The sequence below is a fragment of the Lepidochelys kempii genome, chromosome 4, assembly GCF_965140285.1.
Source record: "Lepidochelys kempii isolate rLepKem1 chromosome 4, rLepKem1.hap1, whole genome shotgun sequence".
Lineage (NCBI taxonomy): Eukaryota > Metazoa > Chordata > Testudines > Cheloniidae > Lepidochelys > Lepidochelys kempii.
The window spans coordinates 92,117,881-92,141,842 of NC_136383.1; the positions used below are offsets into that span (position 1 = coordinate 92,117,881).

The following is a 23,962-nucleotide window of genomic DNA, read 5'->3' on the forward strand; positions in this document are numbered from 1 at the left end:
TGCCTGAACATAAAATAAAGTTACCAAAATTTGCAGCAGAAGGCTGATGGTTGCCCAAAGATCTTGTCCCTAGTTTTTGTATCAAATAAGTCTGTTAACTTTTGGGGTGTCTGAAATAATAATTCCATTGCCTCTTCTAAAGTCCATAAGCCAGTGAGCATGCACATAGTGGTGTGATCCCAATGGAGAGAAGGGATAGCACATGGAAACTCTTTTTAAAGGTCCATTCAAAAATGGTAAGGTTACCTGTTACTTCAGTAAGTCCTAAGCAATCATCCTTTGGGCAGAAGGTCAAAGTATTGGCCCGAAGTGAATCAGTCAAGTATTTGATCAAGAAAAGTACTTGAAATTTCAGCATAAAATATGTAGTTGGGAAAACCTGAATTACATCTTTCCCAGTTTGTATAAAAGCAATCCTGTTTGCACATGCCACATTATAAATCCATAGAATTTGAAAAATGTAAATAATTATAAGGAAATGAAACTGTATTCTTTTTCCTATAAGTTATCATAACATCTCTTGCAGAAACAAAAAAAGTTAATGTAAATTTCTGTTCACCTTGATAATAAGCCCTTTTCCTGCCATTGCCACACAATTCACAATGGAGAGGCAATTACAAGGGGTTTATAAAGAAATAACTGAGATATGAATTTCAAGGTTGGGGAAGACAAACCACAAAGTTAGAACTGGCACATGATAATGTAATTACCTTCACCTATCTTCAATGGGAATTTTTTTGTAGACCAGTGGGAGCAGAATTGGGCCCTAAAACTGTGTAATCTTATTCTGTATCCTGTGTTGGTGCCAAATAAATTGTGAAAAGATTCTAACAGCACTGCCTGTTTATTTTAAAAAGCCTGGTCTTCATGTAGTCATAAATAAAGAGTAATCAAGATGGGAATGCTTAATCATCCTTTCATCCTTCAGGGGGTTAAGCAAATATGTCCATGATAAACTTGATCACTGTCCAAAAATATTTATTTTTATGGAGCACAAATGACTGAGTATTGTAACTGGGCCAAATATTACAGTCATTGTTGGATAATCCTACCATTTCCTAGTTTGTCAAGGTATCTCTAGAGACCATACATTCTGTTGGTTTATTTAATCACCATGCCATTTTCCTTTAAAAGACTAATAATTTTCAAATTATTATCAAGATATTTGTATTACCCGTACATGCATACTGCATTGTAACATTTAGACTTAGAATTGCATAAGATGACCAAATGAAGCTGAACTTTTCCCATATGCATGGTTTAGAAGATATAAGTCCATTTATTTGTAGATGAGTTTCCTGAAAAAATTACCCAGCCATGAAACTTTTAATGTATCTTGTGTGCATAAATCCCACCATTCTTATGCACCTGTGATGAATTTGGACTAATATGTTGTAGTTATATTTGCAAAGATTAGGATAGCCGCATCACTATCTAACAGGGTTAATGTCACGTTCTTCACATCACTTAGAAGAAAAAAAATGGCAGAACTGCCAGAGTGCTGCAACATAGCAATTTGTAAATTATTTTGAGGACTGTAGATTTAGATAGTGAATGCTAAGACCAAATAGGGACACGATGCATTTCAGTAATGCTTTTCATATCAGATTCTCAGAGTACTTTATTTTTAAAAATGTGTCCCTTCATTTGTCACTGTGTGTTTGTGCAAATCTTAAAAACAATACAAAATTAGTTAGCCAGTGTTAACTAAAAATAAATAGACCCAAACCACAGAATTGTTAAACATAACAAATAACCCTGTCATTACCCCGTCAGGCAAAGGTTAAAAGAATAGATGGATTTTTAACTGTGCCTTGAGTCCAACAGAGGGGCTCTATCAGACTAATGGGAGAGGCTCAGAGTTAATGAATTAGTCAATAGTCTTATTAATTATGCCCCTTACATCCTTCCATTCAAATGTAGTTGTGCATTGTAATTTACATATTTTCTTAAATTTGAATGAACAGTTGGGACTTTAAAAGATCAGCCTATATAGATTGTGGCTAAATTCAGTAAATTTATCTCTAGTTCTGTTTTAGATTCATGGCATCTCATTTATTGCTGAGATATTGGAATCGTTCAGCCTCACTTAACTTCACCACCATTTTTAAACATCTATGAAACGATTTCTTCTAGAATTTTCTGTATACATGCACTCACATTATGGACTTAATTGTTCAACCCTTACTCATGCAAGTCAATGGGACTACACATGTGAGTAACTTTGCCCAGACATGATCATGCATATATAGCCTTTCATAAGCATAAGTAACTTTGCCCAGACATATATAACCTTTTATGATCATCCATATATAACCTTTCATAAACACATAATTTCTGTTGGTTTATTTAATCACCATGCAATTGTCCTTTAATAGCCTAGTAATTTCTAAATTATTATCAAGCTATTTGTATTACCCATACACGCACTTTGGGATACAAAAATTAAAGTTCCTGAAAGAAAATTGTTAATTAATGTTGTGCCATATTCCCAGAAATGAGACAGGGACTGTGTTAACCCTGTTCTGCAGATAAACATTGACAGGCACTGAAAGGCCCCATATACACATGCTTCCTCTCATATTTTCACTGTCTCTGTCCCTCCAAAAATAGGCTCCATAAAAAACAGGAAAAGTGTTTTTTGAATGACTTTATCTGAAGAGGTTTTACTGGTTCTGATAGTGAGTCTTTAACTGCCAGAACAGTGTGCTGGCAACATCAAAAGAATATGAATAACCAGCAGCTCTTACTGTCAACAGGAGAATACAGAAGCCATTTGTTTTTATTCTGCACACAGCCAGACCTTTTACATGATATCGAAACTATCTGCCTTCAGCATGACAAAGTCGTGGTGAAAGGTACTATTTTAGAATGTAAGTGCTTATTTCCAAGCAACAAACAAACTGCCAACTACAGATAATCACTCAGGGAGCCACAAGAGACAAGTTTAGAGATACAGATCTTTATCTCAGATATGAGATAATTCCCACACTTCAATGTGTAAAGTGCATTTAGCATTGTGTGAAAGTCCTTAGCGTGACTTAGGAACATATCTCTAAATACAGTTCCATATCCAGAACATATCTCTAAACACCAATTCCAGTTCCACAGTCAATCAGGATGCCCTGTAAACATGATAAGGGTACTGGTTGTACATTCACCTCATTAGTGTTTAAAGCAAAGAAATGCCATCAGACTGATTTCAGAAACACAAGCCAACACAATAGGTCAAGAGGGAAAACTGAAATCTCCTCAGGCTCCTGTGATTTTGAGCTAATACAAGTTTTATATTTATAAAATAGAAGGCTCATTCTCATAAACATGTGAGCTGATTCATCTTTCTTCCCTTCACCACTAGGTAATCTGACAGCTACTGTAGCTTTTTGATCCCCAGCATAGTATCACTTTGTTATTATTGACCCGTTAATTCACTTTTCCACTCAAACAGGAAAACACAGTGAAGTCAGCAGGAGCTGCTGAGTGCTCAGCACCTCTAAAAATCAGGCCACTTATTTAGGAGCCTAAATATGGACATGAAAATCTTGGCCTATATAGACCCCAAATTGTAGTCAGTTAGGGCTGAACCCTTATTGCAATGCTCACTCTGAGTAGCCAGACTGGGTTGTGAGTAGATGAACAAGAGGGAAGAATCCTCTCTCACAGGCCTGGAGCATATGCAGAGCCCCTTCATGGGGGCTCTGCTAAATTAGACCTCCATGCACCTTACACATCCCTTCTGTGGGGTGGAGGACCTGCATGGTGGCAGATCCTCTGGCCTGGCCCTTTCCTTCCCCACATCCTGCACTCTGCCATGCAGATAGCTCCTAATGAGTAGGGGTTCCCAAATGAGGCACCTGGCCTTGCAACCGAGAAACTGCACTTCCTTTGCTTCCAGGGGACCCGCCACAGCTTTAGGGGAAAGGACAGGACTTGTCCCTTCGTGATAAATAACCACTCCCAATCACGTACATTGTAAATCGCTGTGAGGTTATTTCTGCTAGAATGGTTGGTGTGGGGAAGTATAAGGGTTTTACTAGCATGAGTTTAGCTCACTCATGACAGATATGCAGGAGTAATGCTGGTCATCCCAAACCATTCAGATATGTCCTACTAAACCATCTCCCCAGAACTTACTCTAATATTCCAAACCCTGGAGTGGCTTTGAGCAGAAGCTGGTTTTATTTGAATCGGCCTGTCAAAGAACTGTTTCCTTGTTCCCACAAACTTGGAATTTCTCCTGTAAAAATTACTCCCTTCCTGGGGACTGAGGATGAGCAAGACTCAGTTCTGGGCTGACACCAGCTATTGCATATGCTTTAGTTTCTGACATATTATGGTACTAGACTTTATAGAAATATGAACTTTATACTATTGAAGATTCCCAGCTCTCAACCAGGATACACAGCACTTGCTTTTAACCCTGGAAAGGTCTGAGATCCTACTCTAAAGCCAGGATATTTCATAGGTTCATAGAAATTACCATATTGGATCAGACCAGTGGTGCAGCTAGTCCAGTTTCTTGTCTTTGAGATTGGCCAGTACCAGCTGCTTCAGAGGAAGGTGCAAGAAACCTTGAAGAAATGAGTTATGGAATAACCTGCCCACAAGAAAAGTTTCTTCCTAATCTCCATGAGTTAGAAGCTGCTTTATTTCCTCAAGCAAAAGAGTTGATAGCCCTTCAAAACTCTGGGCTATTTTTAATCCTTACTATAATAATTTGGGATATTCTTCTAATCCATATAAATAATCCTTTTCTGAATCCTGTTAAACCATTGCCCTCAATGGTATCTTGCAATGAGTTCCGCAAGCAAAAATTGGAGATTGGTCCTGCTTTGAGCAGGGGGTTGGACTAGATGACCTCGTGAGGTCCCTTCCAACCCTAACCTTCTATGATTCTAAGCTAGTGGTGTTGTATGAAAAAGTATTTCTTTTATCAGTTTTATATTGCCAACTTTTAATTTAATTGAATCTCCTTGTTCGGGAATTATAATGAAGGGTGAATAGAATTCCTGATTTACCTTCTCTGTATCATTTACTATTTTGTATATATTCATCATTTCCTTTCTTGTTTGTATCCCTTGTAAGATAAATAGTTCCAGTTTTTTCAATCATTTATCATATCAGAGTTTTTCTCATCACCTGTCTCTAAACCTAATCTATTGTTGCTGATATGCTTTTTCTGAGATAGGACAAAGTATTCCAGATGAGGGTATACCACTGGTTTATATAACGGTGTTATCATATTTTCAGTAGTATTCTCCATCCCATTCCTCAGACATTTTGTTTGTTTGACCACTGTTGCACACTGAGCAGAGTTTCATTGAGCTGGCCACAATGATAGATACTTCTTCCTGAGCTGCTAATGTTAATTTAGAATCTAGTAAGGTGTATGAACACTTCACATTATTTCTTCCCATATGTATTATTTTTGTATTTGTCAGCACTGGATTTCATCTGCCATCATGTTGCCCTTTCACGTAGCTTAGTTAGGTCCCTCTGATGCTTATCACAGTTTACTCAACTCTTGACTAACCTTACAAATTTTGTGTCATCTGCAAATTTTGCTACCTCACTGATCACTTCCATTTCCAGATCATTCATAAATGTATTAATATATAGAAATAATAGAAAAAATAGAAAAATCTAATTAGGTTATTATTAGAGGTGTTTCACATTTGAGTTGTAATTTTTCTCTTGTTCTGATTTTATATATATATATATATATATGTGTGTGTGTGTGTGTGTGTGTATATGTATGTGTATGAATAGGGAAGACCAAAGGGAAGCAGGTGTATACATACATGTGACAGGTGTCGGTCGGTCCTCCGAGCTCCTAGGGGCGATGGAGAGCTATGGTCTCCGTGGTAGGCCTCAGCCACACCTTCCGGGCCTTGGGGAATTAGCGGGGAAGGTGTGCTGGCACGAGTCAGTGGTGCGCCCCTCAGGCAGGGGAGCGCCGGCACGAGTCAGTGGCACGCCCCTCAGGCAGGGGAGCGCCGGCACGAGTCAGGCCCACCCAACTCCACTGCGTTCCTGCCCAGGGCCCTGGCAGTGGCGGGAGGTGAAAGTCCCGCCGCTGGGTCAGCAGGGCCATCCACGCCCACTGACCAAACACACCCACCCCACGGTGTAGTTCGGCCCCTGGGCTACTTCCTACCCGGTCTCTCAGGCGGGTTGCTCCGGTCCCTCCATCTCGTCCAAGTATTCCGCTGCGGGCCACTCCTGCTCCCCCTCGGTATCGGACTCATGCTGGCCCGGGCTGCCGTCAGGCCCCTCCAGGTCCTCTGGGTATTCAGCGGCTGGCAGCCCTGGTTGACACAGGCCTTCCTCCCAGTCAGGCTCCTCCTTGCCCAGGGCTTCGCCTGGGTCAACAGCAGGATCGTGAGGGAGCAGCCTGTGTCTGTCTCCCTCCCTGGTGCTCTCCTCACTGGGCAGAGGGCCCCGCCCTTTATACTTCCTGTCCCACCCTTCCCCTTCCGGGGATTAGCAGAAGCTTGGCCTGGCCCCACCCACTCAGGCTGCAAGGGTGGCTCTTTACCCTCTGGTTCGGAGGGGAGCCAGCCTGGCTCCCTACAATACATATATGTCAGAGTTAGAAAATGAAACAGACAAGTACAATTTCTTTAAGCCTGTGACACTGTTTTTTTCAATCAAGTTCAAATCATGTTTAATCCTCATTGCCAGTCTGGTTTGTAGGCTATTTTGGCTACTCAGCTTGGATGGAATTGACCTGAATAAGAAATTGGTTTGAATTTAACTTGGATTTAAATTTATTTTAAACCACAGTGTAGATGGGACCTTTGATGAATAATGAAGACTTAGTTTCAGATCATTTTATCCACTTTCATATCACTGCATAGTTTTGTTGAACATGCAATTACTCAAAAACGTTGATTTTTTTTAAATTAAAAAAAATGTAGAAAAAAGTAGAAATAATTTCATGAGACAATAGGTTATTTCTTTTTCTTCTTTCTTTCTTTCCTCCAGTCGAGGACTCCTGCCCTGTCAATCATTTTGTGAGGCAGCAAAGGAAGGTTGTGAACCAGTTCTGGGAATGGTAAATTCTTCGTGGCCTGAGTTCCTCAAATGTTCCCAGTTCCAAAACAGAACTGAAAATGACAACACCACGAGGGTCTGCTTCTCACCATGGCAAGAGAGAGGAAAACAATGTACGTTACTTTGTTTTAATCACCAAATTGTATTTATTAGGTTTTGCTTAATAATGCATCTTTGGGTAAATTTAGCCTACAAAATCAAAGCTTCCAGGGGATGAAATTGTGATTACAAGATGAGGTTGGTAGCGTGGCCTATTATTAAGATTGCCCAACACTTCCCATTATAAGAACCTGATATGAGTTGTTGTTTTGACAAACGTTAACCATTTGGGCTGAAATTTTCCATGCTGCATGCATGCTGGAGGCTGATATTTTGAGGGGGAAATTTCAGCCAAAACAGTACAGTTGCTTCCAAGAACAAGGCTAGGGAAAAGTAATAAAATATGGTGACCTTTTCTCTGAAAAGCTCTAGCACCCCCATACTTTGGAGCAAGATCTTGAAATTTGGCAGAGGTGCAGCCTTTGTGTCAGGAATATGCCTTTTGCTGTTCCTGTGAAAATCCACCCAAATTTGGCCAAATTTTTAAGCCTTTTAGGAATTGCAGACTGCACATGCTCAATACAGACTCAGACTTTAGGAGCTAAAACCTCCAAAGATTCTGTGTGCACCGAGTGTGCTCCATCCTAGTACTGACAGGATTGTGTATACACCATCCCTACAGAGTGACTGACTAATTTCCATTCCCAGGGGGAGCCATACACTGGAATTGAAGGCAGGGAGTCTGTCTCCCTTTTATTCTTAATCATACCCCTCCCTCCCGCTTGCACCAAGGCAGCATGGAGAAGGAAGGTGCCAGACTCAGGTGCAGGGAGGACAAGGACTGTACTGGGAAGGAAAAGAGTGAATTTGGATAAGTAGCTAGAGAGACTTGGGATCAAGTGGGAGGGAGAGAAACTGTGTCCAGAAGTTGGGAGGGGACTTGATTTGGAAGCTGGGGTGGGAGAAGAGGACTGGCTGGGTAAGGAGATGGGGACTGGGAGGTGATGGGGGTGTTGGAAGGGGAGCTAGAGACTGGTTGGGGATGGAGATAAGGGCGGGGGAGGCTGGGACTGGTTGGATAAGGAGACTGGGAGATGGGGGTGGAGGAGACTGGGACTAGGAACTAGTGGGGGGCAGGGGAAGGAGGAGACAGATCTGGATGTGGAGGGGAGAACAAGGATTGGAAGGTCAAACAGACTGGAAAAAGGAGTCAAGGAGTGGGGAGACTGAGATTGGCTGAAGAGCCAGGTGTGTGTGTGGGGGGGGGGGGGGGGGGATTGGGACTGGAAGCAGGAACAGGAGAACAGGAAATTGTGGTAGATGGTGACAGGAGGCTGGGGGATGGGGAAGAGACAGATTAGATGAGGAGCTGGGAAGGAGGAACTAGCACTGGCTGGGCCAGGAGATTAGGACTAGGAGCGTGAGATGGGAGATGCTCGGAAGGGGAAATACTAGGTTTTGGACAGGGAACCCGAAAGGGGAGACTTGCACTAGCTGGGCAAGATGACTGGGATGAGAAGCCTGAGGAGAGAAGACTGGGACTGGTTCGGCAAGATGAATGGAGCTCGGATGAGAAGCCAGGTGGGAGGAAGAGAGAGGATGGGGCTGTGCAAACTGCAGTGATCTTGGTTTATTATTTGCAGTTCTGACATGCTACCAATTAAAGCAAAAGGTAATTTAAATTGTGTTTTTGCTTGGACATGCACAAATAATGAGTGTGTGCTTATGTGTATATGAAGAGATTCCATGTAGAATGTGTGATGGAAACTACAGAATACTGAATATTTTTCATTTTTAAGAGTATTTCTATTTTCACTCTCTCTTCTTACAGATGGTGTCTGACTATTGTGTGTTTTCATACGTTAACTATGGTCCTCAATGTTTTGCTCCTAAGGCTTATGTGGATCTTATGGATTCTAAGGGGGGGGTGTCCATATACCTGACTTTATTTCTATTCGGTTTGCCAGGACCACAAACACTTATCACAATGGCCAATTACCAGGCTCCCTAATTTTTGTCTGCCAGGCAGAACGAGGGGTGCCTAACAGACAAACATATCCATGTAAGAGGTATTGTTATCTGTCTCCAAGCCCCATTTTCCCACTACAGGTAAGAATGGAGCTCACATCCAGAAAAGGAGGGGAAAGGGCAGAGATACGACTCTCAGTTGCCAGGAGGTAGGGAGAAAGAGAGAAGAGTGCCAGCAGCTGAGGAGATGAGGTTGAAAAAGAATGCTAAAGGTATCTCTCTGTAGCATTTAGGCTTTTCTGTCTTAAAGACACAATGTCAAATATAGATGCCACTGTGACCAAAACAACACAATGCAAAGATATCACAATGCAATAATTTCATGGTTCTCTACAACTTTAGTCAAAAGACAAAATGGCTTCTCTGCTGTTAAATGCTACCAATAAAATACAGGAGAGTTTTAAATCAAAATGCTATTTTTTTAGTTGCAAGTATCACAAGAGAACCTGGGTTTTTGAAAAATGTTAGCAACTTCTGAGGCTGGTATTCTGTAGGTCTTGTGTGGAAATGAAAGCATCACTGAAGACAAGGCCACTTAGCACTCTCTCACTGCCTGGCAAACGTCTCATTATGCAGCCTATTTTCTTTTCTATTTTCCATTATTATGCAGAATGTGCCCACTAAAGGCTGAAAGAGAAATTGGCTGATACAAAAATACAGAGCTCTGGGAATTCAGCTGCAGAGGTTTTAAAAAAATATTTGCATTAGTTTCCACAGATGAGTTGTGAGTAAGGGAGTGAAGGTCGAGTTTTGTCAGTCTTTCCTCCCACTTGATCCCTCTAACCTATCCACCACCTTGTCTGCATACTTGGAAAAAATAATATTTAAATAGCATTCCTGTGGGTCTGAAATGCACCTCCCTAACCAGTTAGGAAATACTTCAGTTATTTTCCTTTCTTTTAGCTCTCTCTCCACCTCCCTGGTATCTTTATTTGCCTTGAGTAGCCAAAGCTGATGATAGTGTACTTGAGAGAATAAATAGTATGTGGTAATTTAAGTAAGAAGTAAAATGAATGCAAGGAGCTGGCTTCTATAAGCTTGAAGCCTATCAGGGAGCCCTGGAATTGTGTCTTAAGTAAATAATCTAGATTGCAAAATGTTTTTAGAACCAACAGTGAATATAGATGCTACTGTACTTCATACAGTGTGTGAAACGTATACAAGATACAACCATGACTAGGCAGCAGCTGGCAAGATAGCAACCACAAACACCTGCAAATAGTTGAACATGTGCAGCTAGGTTCCAACTTCCCCATGCCTGGAGGACTCCTGTAGCCCTGTGAAGATCCTAAATTCCCCAGGTTCCCCTTGTACCTCTAGTTCAGAGGGCCCAAAGAGATCTTATTCTGTGCCACCTTTTCCCTGGTCCTGGTATGTTTTACAGCCCTCCTGGCTTCTCAAAGTCATCTTCCCACTAATGCCCTGACTCTGCTGCTCTTGCAGGTTCCACACCTAGATTCCTGCTTCTGTTCCCATATTTGCCTCCCTGTGGACATGTTAAAATCTGCACTAGTTGTCGTGGCCCTTAGTAGAATGCACTTCTGGTCCACTCCTCGTGCTGACTTCTGTTTGCAACACATCCTGGGGCCTTTAGAAGGTCTGCAGGGAAGCCAACCTGAAAGTGGGAGCAGGAATCAAAGTTTAGTGTCTCTAGGGCTAATAGGAGCTGACTCATGGAAGCTGGGAAGCATACAGCTCCTGATTGCTACAAGAGTTACCTGCTCTCTGCTTTCCCCCTCATCTCCAGTGATCTGCAGATTCTCTCCTGTTGTCTTTCCCAGTTCCAAAACTCAGGAGTACCACAGGGTATCATGCTTCCCTTTTCCCAATGCAAGTAATGAACGTTCAAAATTGTAAAAATAACCCAGACTAAAAAAAGACAGTTTCCAGACAAAAATTTCATTTAGCTGGAACTCAGACTGAGAGTGCCCCACTTTCAAATGTTTAGGTTTCTTTTCTGTTAAAATTTGAGTTTCCTAGGTTGCTAATGGTTGGTGTTTTTGATAACTACATCTGCTTTTTAAAAATTTTACTCTTATGTTATTGCTATGTACCATCAGCTTTAACCTCAGCTTAATGATGTTTTTGTCTGGGATGCTGGTTATTGTTGACATCCTGCAATTTATTTTGACTGTGAAACAATAACACTGAATTTTAGAATAATGATTGTTATTAAGCATTGAACATTATTGCAAATACAGCAATGTGGAGCACACCATGGTGGGGTGAATGCCAGATGGTCTTAGACTGTCTTTGTTTTTCCCATTTACACAGCCTCCTTGCTCTTTGCCCCCTAGTGGCTACTCTAAACAGTCACAATTAAGACCACCAGGAGGATCCTGACCGGTCTTATTAAAGGCCTTCTTCACCATCACTCCATTTCAAATGACAAAAGATGAATATTATGCTGTTAGTATTCCTACAATCGGTATTGGTTTCAGGATGTGAGCATAAACATTTCTAGCAAGGTGCCAAACAATATATGTTGGTTTGCGAAGTGGTGCTGCCTCCTCCTTTGGTTATGGCCAGGAGAAACCTTGTTTGTTTGTTTAAATGAAAAGAAGTGTATGGATTTCCTAGTGTCTCTCCAGTACTCCAGAGCACATGGACCCATCGTGTTGGGTTTAACAAAGGCTCAGCGGGAAAATGTTTGTGGAAGCCCTTTGTTAAAATACTGGTTACACATGTCTGCTTGGACCACTTCTAGAGGGCTTTAGTCCTATTCTGTTAACCACGTAGAAGTTGTATAGAGAAATTTTAATAATTTATTTACTTCTGCTTTACAAACTTTTGCAAGAGAGATTAACTGGGATCAAGGCCCTTGATAACTGAGATATCCATTAATGGATCTTAGCAGGTAAGCTGGCAAAACAAGACTGATTATCTACATGGAATATAGTACATTAGACATCTTTTCATTGCATAAATTTTTGTGAAGTTAATTGATTTTTAATTATCAGATATTTGAGGGGAAAAATTTCATTTGATGTGCAGAACACGGACTGTGTAGCACATTTGCTCATTAGGCATCTAAGTGACAACTCTCCCTTTATTCCAGTAGGGCCATTATTTGCAATGAGGGACAACTGTAGAGAACTGTTCTATTACTGGGTAGCCTACAGAGCACAAGGGCTTAAGAAGTGTATTTGTATAACAGGTCTGATTGTTACTAAATGAGTGAATGCAGCAAGAGCTAGTACAGCAGGGAAGACATTTGATACATGATAAACTGGTCTATAGCCTTCTGTTGGTGCTGCTGTACTCTTCATGATACTGTGGTTTTCCTTTTGTATGCTTTTAGTAATGTTCTTCATTAATGCTAACAATCAGTCATAAGTTTCTCTGTCATTAATGTCCTTTTGGAATGGGCTACTAAGCTTGTCTGAGGACTCACTCAGTAGCTTCAAGGTTGTGGCGGCTGCTAAGTCATCTCTTTCATGGTGTCTAGCTGACAGCTGTATTTCTGCATCATCACCATTTGTACATTTTAGTTAGACTGTCATCTCTTCAGGGTAGGATTGTGTTTGCACAGTGCCTAGCACAATGGAGCCACGGGCCCACAGTCATTACTGCAACAGAAATAAGATTACAGTATGGATTATAGAGTCACAGCTTGCTTTCAAGATTATGGTTGTGTGTGTGCTGCTTTCTGTGGCCTCAAACACAATTATTTTTTGACAGAGTGCTGACCAGACCTTGTGGTCAATGTAGACCAGGAATAATCATGTTCAGCATGTCATAGTTGTATTCAAACACGAACATTTTGTAATGTACACAAGCCCTCAGTGTATCTTGTATTTCCTTCCTTGATACCAGTCTTTGATTGCTGCCTGGTAATTAGCACTCTCCTCTGGCTCTTTCTGCTCACAATACAACATGCTTTTGTCCTTCCATTTTAACCCACCCACCCCCACCCCCGCACTCTTCTTGCCTCTCCAACTACAGCCACATCTCCCTTCCCCATTTCACCTCTAAGATCATTGAGCAAACTGTCAACAACCACTGTCTGGAGTTCCTCTCCTCCAATTCCATCCCAAACCTTCCACAGTCCTGTTGCTGTCTCTTGCACTCAACTGAAATTTCCCTTGCCAAAATCTCTAATGACCTCTTCCGCGCCAGGTCTCAGAACCAGTACTCCATCCTCATTCTCCATGACCTATCAGCACCATCAACCATGCTCTTTATGAAATCTTGTCCTCCCTTAGCTTCTGTGCTGTTGACTCTCCGGGTTCTTGCCTACTTCTCTAACTATTCCTTCAGCATGTTCTTCGGAGGATCCTCCTCAATCCTTTCTAGCTTTCTGTGGGGCCTCCACAGGGTTCTCTCCTTGGTCTCCTCCTCTTCTCTCCCTAGACTATCTTTGGTAATCTCATTCGCAGACACAAATTCATCTATTGTCTTTATGCAGATGACTCACAGATCTACCTCCCTACTCCATACCTGTCCTCTTCTGTCTAAACTAAAATCTCAGCATGTCTCTGACATATCCTCATAGATGTTTAGCCATCAGCTCAAGCTCAATCTCCCTCTAAGCTCTCACTGCTACCTCCTTTCTCAAGGACTGTGAACCACCTGACCATCCTTCCACTCAGGCCCATAATCTGGGCATCATCTTTGATTCTGACCTCAGTCTAGGTCTTTACATCCCGGCTACATTTAAGTCTTGCAAATTCTTTTAGAATCACATCTCTAAGTTGTGGCCTTTCTTATCCATCTACATGGCTAAAATTCTCATCCAGGCTCTCAACTTCTCATTTCTTGATTACTGCAACATCCCTAATTTTGACTGGCAAAATGCCATCTTGTCCCATTCCTCCATAAGGATCTTTTTCCTAGCTTGTCACTTTGACCATACCACTTCTCCTTTATTGCATCAAACATACATTTATCTTCATGTTCAAGGCCCTTCATGGCCTATTCCCACCCTACCAATCATCTCTCCTTTGCAATTGAGCTGTCGACTCCTGCCTCTTTTTGCTTTCTCTCATGCTGCCCCTCATGCTTGTGAGGAGTTTCTTATAATGTACATACTTCATTATTCTCCTTCAGATCCTTAAATCTCTTCAGAACTCTCCTGTGCTGTAATACCTAAAAAAATATAAAAAAAATTGACAACAGTTAGGCTGCTGGTGTGCTAAGACTTCTGCCTGCCACGCTGACTGATATTATGTCATTGTTTCTCTGTACTCCCCTGTCTATATCCATCTGTTGTCTCCTTTCTTATACTTAGATTGTAAGTTGTTTGGAGTTTTTTGTTCTATGTCTATACAGTGTTTAGCACAATGGGGTGCTGCTCCCTGGCTATGGCTCCTAGGTGCTACAATAATACAAATAAATAAAAAATAAACACAGCTTTTGAGGCTATACACCATGTGGCGGGTTGGATAACAGAAACCCCCTTGGGACTTGCCACCTGATGTGCCAAGACTACTTCTGCTCCTGCTTTCCTGTCCTGTCAGCTTAGGATTTCAGTGCTGTCAAGAGAAAAGGAGTACTTGTGGCACCTTAGAGACTAACCAATTTATTTGAGCATGAGCTTTCGTGAGCTACAGCTCACTTCATCAGATGTTTACCGTGGAAACTGCAGCAGACTTTATATACACACAGAAATCATGAAACAATACCTCCTCCCACCCCACTGTCCTGCTGGTAATAGCTTATCTAAAGTGATCAACAGGTGGGCCATTTCCAGCACAAATCCAGGTTTTCTCACCCTCCACCCCCCCACACAAATTCACTCTCCTGCTGGTGCTAGCCCATCCAAAGTGACAACTCTTTACATAATCAAGTCGGGCTATTTCCTGCATAGATCAAGGTTTTCTCACATCCCCCCCACCCCCATACACACACAAACTCACTCTCCTGCTGGTAATAGCTCATCTAAACTGACCATTCTCCAGGTTTAAATCCAAGTTAAACCAGAACATCTGGGGGGGGGGGTAGGAAAAAACAAGAGGAAACAGGCTACCTTGCATAATGACTTAGCCACTCCCAGTCTCTATTTAAGCCTAAATTAATAGTATCCAATTTGCAAATGAATTCCAATTCAGCAGTTTCTCGCTGGAGTCTGGATTTGAAGTTTTTTTGTTTTAAGATAGCGACCTTCATGTCTGTGATTGCGTGACCAGAGAGATTGAAGTGTTCTCCGACTGGTTTATGAATGTTATAATTCTTGACATCTGATTTGTGTCCATTTATTCTTTTACGTAGAGACTGTCCAGTTTGACCAATGTACATGGCAGAGGGGCATTGCTGGCACATGATGGCATAGATCACATTGGTGGATGTGCAGGTGAACGAGCCTCTGATAGTGTGGCTGATGTTATTAGGCCCTGTGATGGTGTCCCCTGAATAGATATGTGGGCACAATTGGCAACGGGCTTTGTTGCAAGGATAAGTTCCTGGGTTAGTGGTTCTGTTGTGTGGTATGTGGTTGTTGGTGAGTATTTGCTTCAGGTTGCGGGGCTGTCTGTAGGCAAGGACTGGCCTGTCTCCCAAGACTTGTGAGAGTGTTGGGTCATCCTTTAGGATAGGTTGTAGATCCTTAATAATGCGTTGGAGGGGTTTTAGTTGGGGGCTGAAGGTGACGGCTAGTGGCGTTCTGTTATTTTCTTTGTTAGGCCTGTCCTGTAGTAGGTAACTTCTGGGAACTCTTCTGGCTCTATCAATCTGTTTCTTTACTTCTGCAGGTGGGTATTGTAGTTGTAAGAAAGCTTGACAGAGATCTTGTAGGTGTTTGTCTCTGTCTGAGGGGTTGGAGCAAATGCGGTTGTATCGCAGAGCTTGCGATACAACCGATTCTTCCTTCCCAATTCTGAACTCTAGGGTATAGATGTGGGGAACTGTATGAAAAACCCCCTAAGCTTATTTTTACCAGCTTAGGTTAAAACTTCCCCAAGGTACAAACTATTTTACCTTTTGCCCTTGGACTTTATTGCTGCCACCACCAAGCATCTAACAAATATATAACAGAGAAAGAGCCCGCTTGGAAATGTCTTTCCCCCCAAAATCCTCCCAAGCCCTACACCCCCTTTCCTGGGGAAGGCTTGATAAAAATCCTCACCAACTTGCATAGGTGAACACAGACCCAAACCCTTGGATCTTAAGAACAATGAAAAAGCAATCAGGTTTTTAAAAGAAGAATTTTAATTGAAGAAAAAGTAAAAGAATCATCTCTGTAAAATCAGGGTGGTAAATACCTTACAGGGTAATCAGATTCAAAACATAGAGAATCCCTCTAGGCAAAACCTTAAGTTACAAAAAGACAAAAACAGGAATATACATTCCATTCAGCACAACTTATTTTATCAGCCATTTAAACAAAACAGAATCTTACGCATATTTAACTAGCTTACTTATTAAGTTCTAAGACTCCATTCCTTTTCTGTTCCTGGTAAAAAACAACACACAGACAGAGAGAACCTTTGTTTCTCCCCCCTCCAGCTTTGAAAGTATCTTGTCTCCTCATTGGTCATTTTGGTCAGGTGCCAGCGAGGTTATCCTAGCTTCTTAACCCTTTACAGGTGAAAGGGTTTTTCCTCTGGCCAGGAGGGATTTTAAAGGTGTTTACCCTTCCCTTTATATTTATGACAAGTGCCCTGCCTGGTTTGAGCCAGGCCCACTAGCCTGCTGCAAACCCAGACCCAGGTCTGAACCACGTCCCCTAATAGCTGTAGGCTTAATTGAAAGCAGCTGAGGAAGTATTCCTGTCTTTGACACTCAGATGCCCAACTCCCAATGGGGTCCAAACCGTAAATAAATCCGTTTTACCCTGTATAAAGCTTATACAGGGTAAACTTATAAATTGTTTGCCGTCTATAACACTGATAGATATGCACAGCTGTTTGTCCCCTTCCCCCAGGTATTAACACATACTCTGGGTTAATTAATAAGTAAAAAGTGATTTTATTAAATACAGAAAATAGGATTTCAGTGGTTCCAAGTAGTAACAGACAGAGCAAAGTGAATTACCAAGCAAAATGAAATAAAACACACAAGTCTATGTCTAATCAAACTGAATACAGATAAAAAACCTCAGTAGTTCCAGTAAGCTTTCTTTTACAGACTAATCTCCTTCTAGTCTGGGTCCAGCAATCACTCACATCCCCTGTAGTTACTGTCCTTTGTTCCGGTTTCTTTCAGGTGTCTTTGGGGGAGGAGAGGCTCTCTCTTTAGCCAGCTGAAGACAAAATGGAGGGGTCTTCCAGGGGTTTAAATAGACTCTCTTGTGGGTGGAGACCCCCTCCTCTCTCCTTGCAAAGTCCAACTACAAAATGGAGTTTTGGAGTCACCTGGGCAAGTCACATATCCATGCATGACTGAGTTCCTTACCAGCCAAGCCACATTCCTGGGAGAACCCAGATGTGGATTGGCGTCTCCAAGTTCATTGTTGGTTTAAGGGCTTCTTGACTGGGCACTTACTAAGAATAGTCTTTTCTCAGGAAGCTGACCAACTGCTTCACTAAAACCTACTTGGAATCAAACAAGTATGCAGTCAATATTCATAACTTCAAATACAAAAATGATACATGCATAAAATAGGAATAGATTCAGTAGATCACAACCTTTACAGAGATATATTACATGGCATATGTAGCATAAAACACATTCTAGTTATGTCATATATTGTGCAGGAGGTCAGACTAGATGATCATAATGATCCCTTCTGACCTTAATATCTATGAATAAGCATATTTTCTTAAAGCCTTATGGGGGGCACCGTCACACACCACTCTTGCTTTTCACTCATACTTCTTGCTTTGGTGAGTCTAGATATAGAGGTATCTTCATGTAGTTAGCTCATTTCTGCATTGTCTGTTCTAAACAACATTCTCTGGAAAGGTAAATCCCAAGAATAAATTACCCTTTGGTCACACATTCTTGCCAGTAGCTAGAAAATCATTTGTAAAATTGCATAATAATTGCAGACAATTTCTAAATATAAATTGTGTGACATTAAAAGAGGCTAGCTCACATGGTTGAGGGTGGCTTTCCTGCTGATCAGCACAACAGATGAGATGCAGATCAGAGACACTCATAGTTCTGTTGTTACCCTAACACACAAAGCTTTGAATTTTTTTTTTTAACTTTGAAAGCACAATAAATGCATTTTAATTCTGAGGTTATTCCAGAGCAGCGTTGGCATTGTTGATTTGTTTTAAGTTCTCTCCCCTAAATGCCCCACAGGAAAACAAAAATAAAGTTGATTCACCTCAAAAGGAGAGTGCTGTATATTCATTTTGCTGAACAGCAGAGGCTCTATGTTTAATGTTGTTGTACTGTTAAAAACTCATGCACAAGTGGCTCATATGACAGGATGTGGGCAAGATTAACATTTCAGAATTATATGCCATTTCTTGCATGAGAAAACAGTTAATTTTTGGACTTTTAAAATTTTACTTTGTAATTATAAAAGATTCTATATTCCATTAGACTGTCACACTTATTTATTTATACTTTAGTAGTGTCTAGTGGCCCTCTGCTGAAATGGTACAGGAAGATCAGATAAATCCTGTTTATTGCTATAGTAGAATAATTTTTTTGTAATTAGCAGTAAGACTGTCACGTTGTTAGCAACATTTTTCCTGGACACTTCTGCAGTTTTGTCTCAGGTGATTTTACTTCCCCAAGGTTGGGTTTTTGTGATATTTCAAAAAGTGTAGGTTTTGGATTAAAACACTCTTCCTGCTCCCATGGTTTATTGCAAATCTTCTTACAATCATAATTTCACTTCTGTTAGAGTGAAAGCTGAAGGCTAAAATCATGGCTCATAACCCAGTGCAGAAACTACACTCTGGTTTTTTCCCCTCCATAATTTTTCTGTTTCTCTCCATTCCCCTGACTCTGATTTCTCACCCCTACTCCTGCTAGCCCCAACCCCAGTAAACCTCATCTCATCCCCCACTTCAGTCCATCCAAAATATTACCACAGAAGTGATCTTCCTAGTCCATTGCTCTGACCATGTCCAACCCTCTTAAGGTCCCTTCACTCGCTTCCCCTCACACACCAGGTACAATTCAAGTTCCACGTCCTCATTTTTAAGACCCTGCACAATGTGGCTATCATCACCTACCTCTCTGTTCTTATGTCCTCCTTTTCCCCTCATTGCCCCATATACTTTCCCCAGTCTGCCTGGCTCACCACCTCCTTTGTGTTACATTTTGATTTCTGCACCTGTGCCCCTTCCATTTGGACTGCCCAGGAATCCCTTCCTGACCTTGTTTGATATGCCTCCATTTCTTCCTCCTTAGGTCTCTCCTTAAAACACACCTCTTCTTACAAGTCCTAATCTTCTCCTCAGGTGCTCATCAGATGTTAGTTCATCAAGAATTTTTGAACAAAATTACATATGCACAAGTGGAAGCCTGGGTCTGAAAATCAGCCTGCCTGATACATCACTAGGGTTACCAGATGTCCTGATTTTATAGGGACAGCCCTGATATTTGGGGCTTTGTCATATATAGGTGCCAATTACCCCCTCCCCCCCCCGTCCTGATTTTTCACCTTTGCTATCTGATCACCCTACACATCACTGGGATGTGATGTACATACCTCACACCCAGTCTGGAGATTCTAATCCTTAACATTTCCTGTTAGCACCTAGCCTTCCTTGTGGTTATGCTGTTGTTCTTAGAGACATAGATAACCAAACATGATACTGTCCGGCAACCTGACAGCCATCACATCATGATGATTTCGTTGACTGAAATGTTATAGAAAGTAGAATACATGTTTGTAAATCAGTGCAGACTTACTTTTAATAACAGATGTTTGCAGGCAGATCAGTTGGGTCCTAAGAGCAGTGAGTGATCTATGGATAAATACTGTGAAACTTGTGTAATTAAAAGTAACTTGGAGACATTAACCGTTCTATAGAGGAGATTTATTTTTGTGAACTTTTCACTGCATGCTTATCTGGATGCAGTATTTTAATTAGATTTGTTTCTGGCCGGGAGTGTTATAGGAGTTCTCCAGCAAGAAAACCACTGCAGATAGCCTAGATAAGCTCCCTTCTTGGAAAAAACACAATATTGGTTATTGTGCAAATACAGACTCTCAGCAATGTTCAGGGGACTGAAAGGGGCTACAGATCTGAATAATTAGAGTGAGCTCTTTAGTCGGTTTGTAGATGTCACCACAGGAGTCCTTAATACATGTTAATCTGGATAAGGAGTTTTTAATAGGAACTCCACATTAAGAAGTTTTAGCAAAGGGTACATACATTTATACTACTCAAAAGTCCTACAAAAAAACAAAAAAAGCTGTTACATACTGTAATGCCATTTTAAGGGTCATCAGTAGTGAAACAGGAGAGCCCCACCTGGAGCATCCGCTTGTGGCACAACAATTGCAGCTGCCTCAATTTCCCTCCTTCAGAGACCCCAGAAATAGTCCTTAAGGCTTTCCATGTGTATGTGTTATCATATCTATCTAAAACCATTGCAGAGTTAATTTATTACAAGAATCCCATGCACAAATCATAATAAAAGTTCCATAACCATAGTCTGGAATTCCCCAGCATAGTCCAAACAATACATATAACACACCCAGTACAGCAATAGCATCTCTCACCATTCCTCACACCACACTGGTCTTTGCTGGCTTGCCCTCCTCAGGCTTCCTAGCCCTCTGGCCTTTCCAGCCTCTCAGCACTGGCACAGGAAACTCAGCAGATTAGCCTTCCACTGGCTTAATGACATTCCTCTTTCATCCAGGGAGGGGCTGCAGAGAGCTTTCTGATCTGTGCAGCATTCCCCAAAGACACACCAATCACCTGACTGACCCCATCTGTTATCAGGGTCTCCCATTTATATGGCCCAAGATCCCTCTCTTAAAACCCAATTAGGAGGCAGCTGACAAGTCACAGGTGCACTGGACCCACTCCCTCTTAAAGATGACAGTCATCCTGTGCCATAGCACTTGTTTTCCCCATACAATAAAAAACATTGTCTGAGGCTAGGGGCTCCTTTGAGCTTTCTTTTCCAGTTTGAACTATTCCATCAAGTTTCCTCTTGATAGCTGATAGCATTGTACATTATTTTGTCATGTGCAAGGCACTGCACTGCAGACAATTCTAAAATCACTTTTTAGTCCAAAGTATTTTCAAACAGAAAAAATCCAAGATGTGCCAGATAATGTCAGTTGCATAAAGCTGTAGAAACAAGTTACTTTCCAAGTCAAATACATATTGAACTAGTTCAAGTTTTTATTGTCTCTGACATCCAATCTGTCTTCCTGCCACTGGGCCCATATAAATGTAAAACATAAGCAGTGATGAGCTGCCAAAATCTTAACAACCGGTTCCCTCCTCACCCCATGAGAGGGTTGTGGCCCGCCCCACTCTCCCCCCCAGACCCCTGCCCCATCCACCCCCTCCCCTGTCCCCTGACTGCCCCTGGATCCAGGCAGGAGGGTCTCGTGGGCCACCGTAGTGGGTGCCCACCCTGCCCTGCCCCTAAGAGCCAGAGGGACCTGCCGGGGCGCGAGGTGGGGAGTCCCGGCAGTGCTTACCTGGGACGGCTCCCAGGAAGCATCCAGCAGGTCCCTCTGGCTCCTAGGGGCAGGGTAGTATAGCTAGGGGAGGAGCAGGGGGAGCAGCTGCTCCCCACACTGATCACATCAAAAGTGGCACCTAAGGCGCTGACTCTGTGGGTGCTCCAGGGCTGGAGCCCCCATGGGGAGAATTTGGTGGGTGCAGAGCACCCACCAGCAGCTCCCCGCCCCACGCCTGGCCCCAGGTCATGTCCCCTCCGCCTCCTCCCCAAACGCCCCCCGCCCCGCTCCCTGTGAATCAGCTGTTCGCGCGGGAAGCCAGGGAGGGCTGAGAAGCAAGTGGTGGCTTCGCGTTCAGGCCCAGGGAGGCAGAGGTGAACTGGGGCAGGGAGCAGTTCCCCTGTGTCTCCCTACCCCGGTTACCTGCTGAGGCACGGGAAGCCCTCCTCGCGTGCCCCCACCCCAGCTCACCTCCACTCCGCCTCCCTGGGCCTGAGTGCGAAGCCACCACTTGCTTCTCAGCCCTCCCAGGCTTCCTGCGCGAACAGCTGATTCACGGGAAGCGGGGGATGAGGGGGATGTGGAGAAGCGGAGTGGGGCGGTGCGTTCAGAGGCTGAGTGGAGGTGACCTGGGGCTGGGCGCGGGGCAGGGAGAAATTTTCCCCTTGGGTGCTCCGGCACGAAGTCGGCCACTTTGGCCGGTTGTTAAATTTAGAAGCCCTTTTAGAACTGGTTGTCCCTTGCAGGACAACCGGTTCTAAAAGGGCTTCTAAATTTAACAACTGGTTCCAGCGAACCGGTGCTAACCGGCTCCAGCTCACCACTGAGTGTAAGTATAAATTTAGGGAATGAACTGGTTTCAAACCAAGAGTGACTGGCAGTAGTTGGCTGTGGGCAGGTATTTCTTATTCAAAATTGTGACTTTGTTTTGTATATCCAACAATAAAAACTGTCTGATAAACATTGTCTAAAATCAGGAAAACATTATCTTTCCTTTTCATCTTTGCATTAATTTTATAGAGAGAAAGTCAGAGAGCGGGAGAAAGATATGATGTGTGTATCTGTAATATTGCTATTTTGTGGCTGGAAGAATGATATAGTAAAATACTGCCTGGAGGGAGATAAAGTAGTTCCTGAGATTGTGGTCTGTCATGTGAAGCTGAAAGCTGAGGGCAATATTCACAAACAAGGAATTCCCAAAGAGCAATTCTCTCCATCAATGACTCATACTTGATTATGTCCCTTGATTTCTTTCTTTCCCCACGTATGCCACCCCAGCCGTTTGTCTCTCTCCCTTCTCCTGCTTTCCTACTCCTTGTCTCTCTTATTGTTTCCATTCTGTGCCTCCCTAGTCCCTTGCGTCTTTGTTTTTTTAGGCCACCATCATCCTAATACTCTGCCCAAGAGGAAGGGAGAGATCCACTGTGCCCCTCTCCTATAATAGCTTTGTAGATTGAGGAGAGGGCAAATGGAGGAGTGCACAGCGGCTTGAGGGCCGGATTAAATCGGCTGGTGGGCTGGATGTGACCCACTGTGGGCTGTAGTTTGCCCATCCTTGCTGTAGGATCTATAGGGGGTTTTGCCCCAGGACACTGAAAGATAGAGATAAGCACCTGAAGATCCTAATGGAAGTGGCACTCCGGCCCCAGTCTGATCCCGGATTGGAGGACCCGGTGTTGAGTACCTCCTCCTTGGTACGCAGTGCCCTGGCACCGTCGGTACGGGGATCGGTGCTGAGTAAAGACAAGGACTCCCGGCACCATCATGGCTCCACTCATAGCTCACATGCCGCAGGCACTGGTCTCAATCACCGGTTCTGCATAAGAAGAGGAGGTCGGAGACAGGTCATTCCCCCCCGGCTAAACCCAAGGAGCCAGCTGTTGTGAGACCTGAGTTGGGCCACACTACTTCAGCCTCACTGCCAAAGACGGTCATGTCGACTCCTGCTCCCATGGAAGGGCGGTTGAGTCCGGACACTTCTCGCTCACTGAGACCGAGCCGACAACTTCACCTCCCATTGACCCCAGAGGCTTTTGAGGCAGCACGGGACCTGCTCCAGCTTACGGCACCATTCTCCTCACCTACATAGGAGAGGTCGCTGTCACTGGTTGCTCCCCCAGCACCTTCAAAGGGAAAGCACACAATGATGGCCTGGTAGTCTCCATCCCCGGTGCACTGCTCCCCGGTGCCGGAACAGGGTCAGCAGTCTCGTTGGTCCCCGAGCCCTCGGCGCAGACCCTCGGTGCCTCAAAGTGCTGCCCCTCCATGGTCCTCCTTTTCAGAGGCCTCGGAGTCGGACTCCTATCGATCTTGTAGGAGCAGAAATAGACAGTCCAGGTCATCATG

General features: G+C 43.0%; 1 protein-coding gene across 1 annotated transcript in view; it reads left to right on the top strand.

Annotated features, from left to right (window-relative positions):
• Window positions 1-23,962, top strand: part of CORIN (corin, serine peptidase) — a 321,969-nt gene that overhangs the window by 138,436 nt on the left and 159,571 nt on the right. The window contains exon 5 of the mRNA XM_073342123.2: window positions 6,988-7,169. Coding sequence (XP_073198224.2) covers window positions 6,988-7,169 — 182 coding nt within the window. The remainder of the gene's footprint in view (window positions 1-6,987; window positions 7,170-23,962) is intronic.